The 13093-nt window shown below is 39.2% G+C and overlaps 2 protein-coding genes and 1 pseudogene across 2 annotated transcripts; 1 reads left to right on the plus strand and 2 right to left on the minus strand.

Moving 5' to 3' along the window:
- Positions 1-369: 369 nt before the first annotated feature.
- LOC125610286 lies at positions 370-5339 on the minus strand (annotated as a pseudogene).
- A 338-nt stretch (positions 5340-5677) lies between these two features.
- Positions 5678-7300, plus strand: LOC125609927. The gene has a single exon (XM_048781542.1). It carries the CDS (start codon positions 5678-5680, stop codon positions 7298-7300), a length of 1623 nt encoding a protein of 540 aa, XP_048637499.1.
- A 4309-nt stretch (positions 7301-11609) lies between these two features.
- Positions 11610-11975, minus strand: LOC125609928. Its single transcript, XM_048781543.1, has one exon. The coding sequence runs from the start codon at positions 11973-11975 to the stop codon at positions 11610-11612; it is 366 nt and encodes a 121-aa protein (XP_048637500.1).
- Positions 11976-13093: the final 1118 nt, after the last annotated feature.

A 13093-nucleotide genomic window follows, 5' to 3' on the forward strand; every position in this document is an offset into this window, starting at 1 on the left:
AAGAAAGAAGGAGGATGAAGGAGAGATGTGACGATGAGTTCAAGGTCTCCGACGAACTAAGACGGCCGGAGAAGATGGCTTCGATAACGAAACTTAATCGCCGCCTCTTTGTTAGAGAGAAAGGAAAATAGGAGTCGACGACATGTTATGATTTTTTACTCTGTATTTTTTTTTTTACTTTTTATTTACTTCCTCAGTAAATTACATAACTTTTTTAATATATGTATTTCGAAATTAATAGAAAGGACAAAACGGGATTAGCATTATTGTTTATACTATAGGGACAAAGATTTGTGTTCTAATTCTAAGGGGACAAAGTAGTAGTTGTTTTGTTCTCTTTTCCCAAATTTCTGTTTTTTATTTTAGAGTTTAGAAGTCATGAAAAAGCATTATGGCATCATCAAGGTTAAGTCTAGTGTTAGACAGCAATGTAGTCTTATCATCGATCTTCTTTCATCTTTTCTATAACTAGGTGTTTTCCTGTACCATGTGCGGTAAAAAAATTTAAAATATTTTTTAACAGATAAATATAAATTATATTTTAAAATAAAATTTTATTAATATTTTAAATTTTCTTTTTCATATCAACATTTTAATATAAATTTGATTTAATTAAATATAAAATTAATATTTAAGAATATGCATGTATATATTTGAAATTATAATCCTAGATATATTTTTCTATCTATTTATTTTAATTAAATATATTAAATAAATTTGTAAGAGTTGCGTAATTGCCAAAAATTAAAATTAAACAATATTTATAAAATTTGTAGATATATAAGAAAATAATTATTTTACGATTAAATTTTTCTAATTTTCTATAAAAATTGTATACATTTTTGAAAATTTTAGTAATAAAATTGTATAATTTGAAAATATATAATTAAATTATATTTTGAAATTTATAGTGCCATATTTAAATATATTTATTTTAATGATAATTTATGAGTTATTCTCATATTCTAAAAAAAATTCCAAAAATATAAATTGACATTAAATGTAATATATGAGTTATTACCATATTTTGAAAAGTTTACCAAAAATATAAATTAACATTAAATGCAATTGTCCATGTCATCTATCTTATTAAAACTCAAGTACAAAATTAGAGTGTTTGGAGACTTGAATAGGACTTTTAAAAATTTGGAGTGTTTGGAAACATGGATTGCAGTCTTTTAAAAAAAAATATTTTTGTTTGAAAACAAGGATAGTAGTATTAAGAAAAAAAAGTAATGGGCTTATGTTTTTTTTTAAAATTGAAAGTTATCTAGGCCACTTTTAAAATATACCAAAATGGGTCAATCTAATTCCCTAAAATTTTTTTTTTCTAAACTAACCATAAAACAAAATTTAAACTTTATATACATATTTCAAATCAAAATAATAATTCAAATTTGATTTATATCAAAAATTGATTCAAAAATATACATATATTCAAAAATGGATTTTTACTAAACTATTTTTCAATAACCATTATAAAAAAATATTGTCAATATATATAAGAAAAATATAATACAAAGCCCAATTTGAAATACCAACTCAAATTATGGTTTTCATATTTCATATTAAGTTTTAAAAATATAATATATGTAATTATTTATATGATGGTATGTATAAAATACTATTAATTATATGATGGTACATATAAAATACGATTAATTATATGATGATAAAATACGATATATAATAATGACTAGGGATGGGCTTTTGGATACCCATACGGGTTTAGTTCTGATCGGTTTGTATTTTGGGTTTTCGGGGTCAAAGATTTCAGCCTTATTAGAATGTTTCTAAATTTTGGTTTGAGTTCGATTTGGATCTTTGCGGGTTTGGTTTGGGTTTGGATAACTAATTTAAATTATTTTTAAAGTCTTAAATCATTATATATTTTAAATTTCTCAAAATGTATAAATAAAATAATATATTACGTATAAATTTGAATAACATATGTCATAATACTTAAGCTTAACATATCAATTGGCTTGATTTAAAATTTTGGATACGAAATCAATAATTACTTTAAGTATTTTTGGTGATTTGAGTATACTTTAACTATTTCAGATATTTACTTTTGACTATCTATATATATTTTCAAGTATTTAAACCAATTTAAAAGTATCATTTTTGATGTTTTATATACGTTAAATCTAAAAATAATTAATATATATAAGTATATAAATCTATTTTTAGATAAATTCGGATACCCAAATACTTCGGTTCGGATCAGATTCGGTTCTCTAAATAACAAAATTTTGAATAATTAGAATATTTAATCAATTTATGTTTGGGTTTGGTACTATATCTTTGGATCGGTATCGGTTATGTTCCTCGGATTCATTTTTCCAAATCCTAATAATTACATGAAAAAAAAATATCAACATATTTTTCAAAATATACACCCGCGCGCCTGCGCGGGTCAAAATCTAGTATTAAGTTATAAGACATGTCATCAATTTTAGTAGTCATGTCATATTTGTTTTGTGAAATTGATTGTATAAAGAACATGTGCCAAAATCACTTTGCAAATATAGTCTAAGGGATGCTCCTCCAGTTTACCCTCAGGCAGCAGCAGCAACTACCACACACACACACACACCAAAAAAAACCAAAAACAAATTATAGACACTTGTTTAGGGCATAGATTGAAAACCCCATCAAAATGTACTCTTTTTTTTTCTAGGAAAATCCCAATGGATTTTAAGTGTAACTCTAACCTCTCTCTCGGAATCTAATTCATGGGTCAACCTGAGACTCAAGTTTAAGGAAGCATGGTACATCTCATCCAGCATTCTCCTCCATACAATCACCTTGTCTACCTTCCACAATAGAAACGGCACATATACTCCTGTCACCGCCAATTTCTACAACAAGAAAAGAGGACAACAAAGAATCTTAGATCAACCAGTTTTTTTTAAGCATAAAGATTTGATTTCAAGTTGGTAAAAGAAGTATGCATACCTGCATTTGCATGTAACTATCTTTCCACATCTTCATAAGGATTTGGGATGTGTCTTTCTTTTCAGTCAGCGAGGCATTAGCAACCTTCACACAAGATAAAAACTTTGATGTAATGATAAGAAAATATTATTGCTTTTGAGTATGTTTCTATTTGTAGTTAAAGGACACTAACCTTATCGGTCTCAACAAAACGGTCTTCCTGTGATAAGTATCTGAACATTCTGAAAGCTTCTTTCCCATAGCTTTTCGTAACTACTGATTCCATCTAAAACCATCTCAAAAGATCTCATTTTCAGTTTCAGAAATGTTATCAGGAAAAGCAAAAAATGCAAATATGGAACACACCTCATCTTTCTGTGCAACGCTAATTATGGATTTATAATCTGCAAAAGAAAATAATGAAATAAGTTATATGAGAACGATTGAAATACAAAGTATTAGTTAACAAGGTGTAAGAAGGAAGTTACTATTATACCAACTATATATGAATCATCAGTTTTTATCACAAACGCTGGAAGATAAGAAGACGTTGCACTCAATTTTCCAAGGCATTCTTCAACTTTGCCTTTTAGCATGTCACGCCCTTCTTCAGTCTTTGTAACCTCTTCGTAAATGGAACCCATTGACATCGGAACTGAAAAGAGGATAGATGTCATATGTGATATGTTCAAATCACACCAAAACACACTATGGGAACTTCAAGAAAATATCTCAGACAGATAATATTACCCGACTTGTCGGTATTCACCTTCTTCTCCTGAGATCTTCCTTCTAACATTGCCTTCAAAACAGTGGCACACCCTTCATCTCTCCGCTCTTTCACTATCTCCACACACGCCTTGAAGAAACAAGGAAACAGGTGGTGAAGTAGAAGTACGATGTTTGAAACAAAACAAGAGTTTAATGCCTCATGAAACAACGTTAAAGAGAAACACATGTAACCAACCTTATGTCTAAGGCGGCGGATGAGCTCCTCGAAATTAGGACGCCAGACTACTTCATTGTTCGCATCTGCTGATGAGTCTACATCACGTTCTTTACGCTGAAACACATTTCGGTTCAAAGAGAAACATAATAAGAAAGATATACTCATTGCTCAGGGTCGGTTCAATGAAACGTCCCCCAGAGAAAAATAGAAGGTTTTACTAAAGGTACTTAAAAATGTTTTTAAACCCCAAAATCTCAGATCCGGCCTGTTAGTGCTATATCGCTGATAAATGTATGGTTATGGTAAGAATGTTGATACCTTCCCCTCAGAGATGTTGCTATCTTCATCTGCTAAAGATGAACTTGAACCTTGTTCGAATATAAGTGGAAACCTCATTGATTCAACTGGAGTTGAAGCTTCAAGAACAGGTTCCTCTAATGTTTCCGGTTCTTTTAAAACCTAGCACAGTTCAAAGAGAGTGTCATATGGCTGCATTCAAATTTCAACAGGTAGGTCTATAAGTATGAATTATACCTTGGAAGCGTTAGCGCCTCTTTTCTTTTGGGCAGGCCCTTCTTTGTTCCCGAGAACAGGCTCAGGAGAAGGAACGCGCTCAACAAAACGTGCAGCTGCCAGTTTCTGAAGAGAATCTCTCATCTCTTCTGAACCTTTTGGCTTTTTTGAACTTGATCATTTATAAAAGATTAGCATCCACTCGGTTTGACACCTCACCGTGGCATTTATAAAACAAGGGATGCGAATAAGACAACGGGACTCACACCTGTCTTTTTGGATCAGCTGTCCCAAAGTAAGCCTCCCGCTAGTTAGTAAACCATCAAAAACTAAACCACACTGCACATATAGAGTTACAGTAAAAGATTGACATTTCTTGAAGCGTAACCTACTTATAAGCCAAACATTTGACAGAATAATGAAAATGCATATCAAGCCTGAGGCCCAAGCTCTTCGTTTACAACGTTTGAAAACTTGTTCAGCCTCACACGATGAAGAATGTTGTTAAACAGCACAATGTACAATAGCTTTGCTCTCTGAACCATCTACATGTCATAATTATTTTTCATAAAATATCATGATATCTCTTTTTCATATAGTAATAAATGTAACACGGGTTTAAGATAAAAGCTAGGTACTTGCGGTCCAGCGTTTATGAAAAAAGAGACTAACCAGGCGGTTCAACAGAGAAAGCTTGGACGCAGTTGTGATGAATCAGAAGGTAAAAAATATCCTTGACTTTGCTATGGTTGACGCTAGACGAGAGATCTCTCGCGAGGAAAGAGGTCCTCTACGGAGTAGACATTCACAGACTTTCTGCAAAGAACCAAACACTTAACTAAATTCATTATACAGAAAATATAACCGCGGGAACGTCTTTATAAAAGACGATGATGATGTGGACGGCGTAGACAATGCCATACTCAGTAGCAGTCATGATTTGTGTTGTTTTGTCTTCTATCTCCTTGCAACACATACAAACTTACTCAATAGGGTTTACCAAGAATCGCAAAATTTGATCGACGACTGCTTAAAAAGGACAGTTTCCTAACGGCGACTGCTTTCGCCAGTTGAGGGTGGCTTGATCGTCAAGTTCTCATCTTTCTTTCTCCGCTCGAGAGTTTAACCTAAAGCCCAAAGTGATGGAAATTATAAGGCCTTTTTTTCTTTCTTTTTTTTTATGAATTTCAAATTTATTGATCTGTGGAAAACATTTACATCTATCTAAAGAATATGCTGACTATGAGCTCAGATAGCACTAAAAGAAATAAATGAATGACGGCTAGGGCTTTGGGGGGTGATTTTAGGGTTTTGGGTGAGGAAGTGCAGGATGAGAATATGGAAGAGATCGGGGAGCATGGGAGACCGCCCGGAGATCCACCGGATGCTCCAGGCTCTTGGGTGAAGAAGGTATTAGGGTGCAATGAAGGAGGGATGCCTGTACCGGAGGAGATTGTGGACGAGACTTTTGTGGAAGCAAATCTGAAACTAGAGTTCCCTAATGGTGAGGATGGAGAACCGGTGATAACGATTGGAGAGGAGGTTTTGAGTGCTATGAATGGTTTATGGAAGAGATGTATGATTGTTAAGGTCTTGGGGAGTAGTATCCCATTATTGAGCTTAACGAGAAGGTTGAAGGAGCTATGGAAACCTGCGGGATCAATGTTTGTGATGGATCTCCCGAAGAATTTTTTCATGGTTCGTTTTGGAGTAGAGGAGGAGTACATGAATGCGCTATCAGGTGGCCCATGGAGGGCTTTTGGGAGTTACCTTATGGTGCAAGCATGGACGCCCGAGTTTGATCCGCTGAGGGACGAGATAGTTACGACACCGGTTTGGGTTCGTTTAGCACATATCCCAGTTAATTTTTATCATAAAACGATACTGATGGGGATTGCCAAGGGGTTAGGAAAACCGATCAAGGTGGACTGCACCACGCTAAAAGTCGAAAGAGCTAGATTTGCGAGAATTTGTGTGGAGGTTAACCTTAATAAGCCATTGAAAGGGACAGTGATGATTAATGGTGAGAGGTACTGCGTATCATATGAAGGAATCTCGACGATCTGCTCGTCATGTGGTATGTATGGACATCTAGCCTATTCATGCCCACGTAAGGTACTGGAGGAAACTCCTATAAATGCGGTTGTTCCAGTGGAAAGGACACAAAAGAGTACGGAGGTTGCAGGTATGGATACAGATTTTATCCTAGTGAGACAGGCGAGGAAAGGCCTAACTCAGAATGGGCAGAGAGGAGTTACACAGCGGAGTAATGAAAGTAGGGAGATGGTAGGAAACAAGACGTTGATCGGTAGTAAAAGTCGGGGGGCTCGTCAAGAGAGTATGTCGGAGGAGATAAGGGTTTCGAATAGGTTTGGAGGGTTGAATGTGGAGGAGGATATGGAGGAACAAGTGGAGAAGAGTGGGAATAGAGAAGAGAATAAAGAAAATGAAAATACTACTAATATAGTTTCTGAAGGAGCGAGCAAAGAGACTGGGAAGGAATTCTCGTTTGGAAACAATGGGAACAGAGGAAACCGACAGCCTGCTCGATTGGGTCCAAAAGATAAGAAGATTAGCAACATGAGAGGCCCGAATCCTCATAAGACCAAACTGAGAAATGTTGGGCCTATGCGGGGTTTGGTGTTTGGCCCAATAAGTGGGGAGAGTGGCTTGTCGGCGAGAGGGAAGAGACTACGAGTAGAGAAGGAAAATGTCGGCCGGCCAGGTGGTGTTTTCGCAGGAGATGGGGAGCTAGACAGAAATGAGAAGAATTCTGGGCATGTGTACGATAAAAATAACACTCAGGTGCAATTTTCAGAGATGGAGAATCTGGAATTGAATGAGGCAGAAGCTAGTGCGAGCCAAGGACGAGAAGTCCTGGAGAGTGTGGAGGCATAACATTTTGCCCCGGTGATTCTATCTATTGATTATAAAGATCTGATGAAGTGCATTCTGTGGAATTGCCGGGGGACAAATAAACCCCAATTTCGAAGATCGATTAGATATTTGGTGAAGAAGTTCAAGACAGATATACTTGCTGTTTTTGAAACTCATGCTGGTGGAGAAGCGGCAGGCCGGATTTGTCGTGGTTTAGGGTTTGAGAACTCGTTTCGGGTGGATGCGTGTGGCCAGAGTGGAGGTTTATGGCTGTTATGGAGGGAGGAGATAGGAGAGCTTGAGGTGGTCAAGTCGTCGGATCAGTTTATACATGCTCGAATAGGGAACGGAGCAGAGGTGATTAATCTGGTTGTTGTGTATGCGGCCCCTTCACCGAGCCGTAGAAGTGGCTTATGGGCTGCTTTAGAAGAAGTTTTGCATAATGCGGAGGGCCCGGTGTTCGTTGGGGGAGACTTTAATACAATAGTGAGGATAGATGAAAGGAGTGGTGGGAATGGGAGATTGTCTGAGGATTCTCTAAAGTTTGGTGATTGGATAAATGATATGTCACTGATTGATATGGGATTTCATGGCAACCAGTTCACATGGAAAAGAGGGAAAACTGAAAGCACATTTGTAGCGAAGAGGCTGGATAGAATATTATGTTGTGCCCAGTCTAGACTCAGGTGGCAGGAGGCAAGTGTGAGGCATTTACCTTTCTTAGCATCAGACCACGCTCCTTTGTATTTACAGCTCACACCGGAGGTGAAGGGTGATGCACGTCGACGTCCATTTCGTTTTGAGGCGGCATGGCTACAACACAATGAGTTTCAAGACTTGCTAACAGCTTCATGGGATCGTGATATTGATACAAGAGAGGCTTTGCAGAGGTTGGAAGTGACACTCCGAAAGTGGAACAGAGAAGTTTTCGGAAATATCCAAAGAAGGAAAGAGGACTTGTTGAGGCAGATTACAGAGATACAGGATAAAATTGAGCAAGACCTCTCTGATGATATCTTGGTAAAGGAGGGAGAGCTACTAAAAGAACTTGAGATCGTCCTCGAGCAAGAAGAAGTGCTCTGGCTCCAAAAGTCGCGGGAGAAGTGGTGTGTGCATGGAGATAGAAATACCAAGTTCTTTCATATGTCGACAATCATTAGGAGAAAGCGAAATCGAGTGGAGATGCTAAAGAAAGATGAAATTCAATGGGTATCAGATGCAAAAGAACTTGAGAAGCTAGCGGTGGATTATTTCAGAAAACTATATTCTCTGGAAGACGTGGATACAGACACACAAATGCTAATGGAGAAGAGATTTGTGGGGCTTACAAGACAAGAGAGAATGGATCTTGACAAAACGTTTTCTGCGGAGGAAGTAGAGAAGGCGGTGAGAGCTATGGGCAGCTTTAAGGCACCAGGTCCGGATGGGTTTCAACCAGTTTTCTATCAGAAGTGCTGGGAGACCGTTGGTGCATCTGTGATCAGGTTTGTCCTTCTTTTCTTTGAGACGGGGAAGTTGCCGGAGAATACTAATGATGCACTCGTGGTGCTGATTCCGAAAGTGACGAAGCCTGAGTATATTACTCAGTTTCGACCTATAAGTCTCTGCAATGTGTTGTTTAAAACTATCACGAAGGCCATGGTAGGGAGACTGAAGAGTATTATGCCTAAACTGATTGGTCCTGCTCAGTCTAGTTTTATCCCGGGCAGATTGAGTGCGGATAACATTGTTGTGGTTCAGGAAGCTGTTCATTCGATGAAAAAGAAGCAAGGCCGCAAGGGTTGGATGCTGCTGAAACTGGATTTAGAGAAAGCCTATGATAGGCTGCGTTGGGATTTTCTAGAAGATACACTAAGGGCTGCTGGTTTGTCTGAGAATTGGGTCAAGAGGATTATGGAATGTGTGTCTGGTCCATCAATGTGTATTTTGTGGAATGGAGAAAAAGCTGAGCCGTTTAAGCCATCAAGAGGACTGCGACAAGGTGATCCACTGTCCCCGTACTTGTTTGTCTTATGCATGGAGAGATTATGTCAACTGATTGAGAAAGCAGTGGAGGATAAAAGATGGAAACCGATAAGATTGTCGAGAGGTGGTCCACAGCTATCTCACATTTGCTTCGCAGATGATTTAATCCTGTTTGCAGAGGCATCGGTGACGCAGATTCGAGTGATCAGGAAAGTGTTGGAGAAGTTTTGTAAAGCCTCTGGTCAGAAAGTAAGCCTCCAGAAGTCAAAGATTTTCTTTTCTAATAATGTCTCTAGAGGAAGAGAAGAGAGAATAAGCAGAGAAAGTGGTATTGCATCAACAAAGGAGCTGGGAAAATACTTGGGGATGCCGATACTACAGAAAAGAATTAATAAAGATACTTTTGGAGAGGTACTGGAGAAAGTAGCTTCACGGCTAGCAGGATGGAAGAAACAAACATTAAGCCTCGCAGGAAGGGTAACATTGACAAAGTCAGTTCTGTCATCAATCCCGGTGCATACGATGAGTACGATTAGCATGCCAGTGGGTATACTGGAGAAGCTTGATAGCCTAGCGAGGAGCTTCGTGTGGGGAAGTGGACAACACTTAGTCTCTTGGGATAAAATATGCAAACCGAAGGCGTCTGGAGGTTTGGGGATCAGGGTGTCGAGAGATATGAACAGAGCCTTGTTAGCTAAAGTGGGATGGCGTCTGTTACACGATACTGAGAGCTTATGGGCCAACGTTTTACGAAGTAAGTACGGGGTGGGGGACATACATGACACAGATTGGATGGTCGGGAGTAGCTCTAGCTCGTCAACATGGAAAAGTGTGGTAATGGGGATAAGAGAAGTGGTTCTTGTGGGCCATAGTTGGATCACTGGTAATGGGAGGAATATCAGGTTCTGGACAGATAGTTGGATAGCAGGCCAACCACTCATGACTGAAGTGATTGCAGGGCTTCCAGAAGGATATGAAGGTATAACAGTTAGAGATATGTGGGGGGAAGGTGGAGGTTGGGATTTCAATAGAATTACCCCGTTTGTAACAGCTGAGAGAAGACTAGAGCTTATGGCAGTAGTAGTGGATACTGTTACTGGAGCAAAGGATCGTTTGGCATGGGGCAGACTCCGAATGGGCAGTTTACGGTGAAGTCTGCATACACCTTGCTTACAAGAGATGAAAATCCAAGACCGCAGATGGGGAGTTTCTTTCGATCTATGTGGCGCGTTGTAGCACCTGAGAGAGTTCGAATGTTCCTCTGGCTAGTGGCAAACCAAGCAATCATGACAAATGCAGAGAGACATCGAAGGCACCTGAGTGGGACTGACTTATGTCAGGTTTGCAGAGGAGGAATTGAGACTATAATACATGTGTTACGTGATTGTCCTGCGATAAAAGGTATATGGGAGAGATTTGTTCCGAGAATGAGAAGGGAGGCTTTCTTCAGAATGCCGTTACTGGAATGGTTATATAAGAACCTATGTGATAACAATGCAGGTGGTGGTGTTCCGTGGGCTACTATATTCGCTTTGACTCTATGGTGGGGATGGAAGTGGAGATGTGGAAATGTATTTGGTGATACCCGACTGTGGAGAGATAGAGTCAAGTTCTTACGTGACTTGGCTAAGGGAGTTATAACAGCAAATAGAGCAGAGAATGCTCACATGAAGGAGAGACATATGGTTGAGATAATGGTGGGATGGAAGCCACCTTGTGTGGGGTGGATGAAACTGAACACGGACGGGGCATCACATGGGAACCCGGGGCCGGCGGCTGCAGGGGGAGCACTGCGAAACGGAGAAGGCGAGTGGTGTGGAGGTTTTGCGGTTAATATAGGTAGCTGTACGGAACCATTAGCGGAGTTATGGGGTGTGTACTATGGTTTAGTGATTGCTTGGGAGAAAGGGGTGAGAAGGTTGGAGGTAGAGGTCGATTCTATGATGGTGATGGAGTTTCTTACGATAGGGATTGGGGACACTCATCCGCTGTCTTTCCTGGTACGCTTGTGCCATGGCTTCTTGACAAGGGACTGGCTCGTCCGATTTGTTCATGTATATAGGGAAGCAAACCTCTTAGCTGATGGTTTGGCTAACCTTGCATTTACTCTTCCGTTTGGTTTTCATAGTTTTGTTCTGGCACCGATTGAGGTCGCTGTTTTAATTCATGAGGATGTTGCTGGACCGTGGCGGCCACGACAAACTCGTCTTGTAAGCTGAAGTTTGGGTTTCTTTTTTAAATAAATTGGGAGTCACTCTCCCATATTCCTACCAAAAAAAAAAAAGAATATGCTGACTATTAAGGCAAAAAGTTAAGTGAAAGAAAAAATTAAGGAGCAATCTCAAACCATCTTCGCATTAGCCATTCATACTTGTGGTTCGGTCCTGAGTGATGTCATGCGGTTGCACATTGTCTTGTCAATGATGCGAGTGACCTGAGCTGCAGTTGACCATGGTTTCTGATGCCTTCTCCTGTTGCACTCCTTCCAAACGATGTAAATCGTCATCGAAAAGACCATTCTAACCAACACCAAATCCATAGGGGAGAAACGAGCATGCTGAATAGACAGCAAAGTATTAGACCAGTCAGGATTCATTCTCTGTCCAAGCAAACGACCAGCAACATTATCCCACATAGTGTAGCTGAAGGGACATGCGAAGAAAAGGTGTTCCCTGGTTTCATCTATTTCTCCACATAAGGTGCAGTGTTGCTGCACACCCCAGCTGCGCATTTTTTCACCCGTAGAGAGTCTGTTCTTTACAGCCGGCCATGTAATAAAGCTATATCTTGGTATCCCCTAAGAGAACTATGTAGAAGCTGGTAAACCGGACTGTTGTAAACGATATAATAAAATCAAAGTTAAGGAAATAGACGAATATAGAAAACGAATACGAGGACGATAAGAAATCGTATTCGCAAAGAGACATGGAGGCGAGATATGATCTCTTTCCTTAACTCAAAATATTCGCTCCGTTAGTGAGACGGGACTGTACGAATATAGAGTCCCAGGATACAACCATGGCAGACGAATCACGCCTCACTCGTGATCGCCCTATCGAACTATAAACTCTACGAAACACTCTCGCAATATAGACTTACGCAGAGGGATTTTTGCTGTTGGATTTTGATTCGGAAAAAGTTGAAGAAATGAGAAGAGAGACGAGTTGTATTTAAAGAGATGGACGAGGAGCAACTTCCCGTAACTGTTGCATAACGTGCGCTCGTTAGTGGGGATTTGGCAAAGATCTCGGGAAGTTTAAGTTACAAACTTATTCCCCAAGACTCGCTCTCTCTCTCTCTCTCTCTTATCTCGTTTAAATATCTCGAGAGGATGAACTGCATGACGTTTTTATTTTATAGACAAACTGCTTGTCGTTTCAAATAAAATGCATGTTGTTTTTTGAGATTTTAAATGGTAAGATGTTGAGCTTAACTTGGTCCAAAAAGAATAATTCTTATCGGGCCAAAGGTCCGACATCCAAGCCCACGCCGAGCCGAGCCGAACCGGCCGAACAGCGGCGGCGGCGCACGTGGGGAGTCTCTTCCTTCTTTGACTCGTTTAAACAAATGAGTGTGTTATCCCATATATATACATCTCACTTTTGTTCCTCTTCCCCGATGTGGGACTTTGTTACTCCCTCTTCATTTACTAGAAACAAGGCTGAGGCCCATTTCTTTTCATCAGTTCACAATTATTTAAATAAGCCATGGGCTTTATTAATAATTGATCCAACAAACTACACCACCTTACTCTAAGGTACTTTCTCGCGCTTAACCCGAAGATGTTGCCAAGTTTCCACAGCAAAGAAATGGTCCTTGAAATGATTGTATGAATGCCGCCATAACATT

The sequence above is a fragment of the Brassica napus genome, chromosome A6 (genome assembly GCF_020379485.1).
Source record: "Brassica napus cultivar Da-Ae chromosome A6, Da-Ae, whole genome shotgun sequence".
Taxonomy (NCBI): Eukaryota; Viridiplantae; Streptophyta; class Magnoliopsida; order Brassicales; family Brassicaceae; genus Brassica; species Brassica napus.

What these genes read in the sequence shown, in the direction of transcription:
- LOC125609927 (XM_048781542.1), top strand. Translation starts at nt 5,678, where the DNA reads ATGACGGCTAGGGCTTTGGGGGGTGATTTTAGGGTTTTGGGTGAGGAA.
- LOC125609928 (XM_048781543.1), bottom strand. Translation starts at nt 11,975, where the DNA reads ATGCGCAGCTGGGGTGTGCAGCAACACTGCACCTTATGTGGAGAAATA.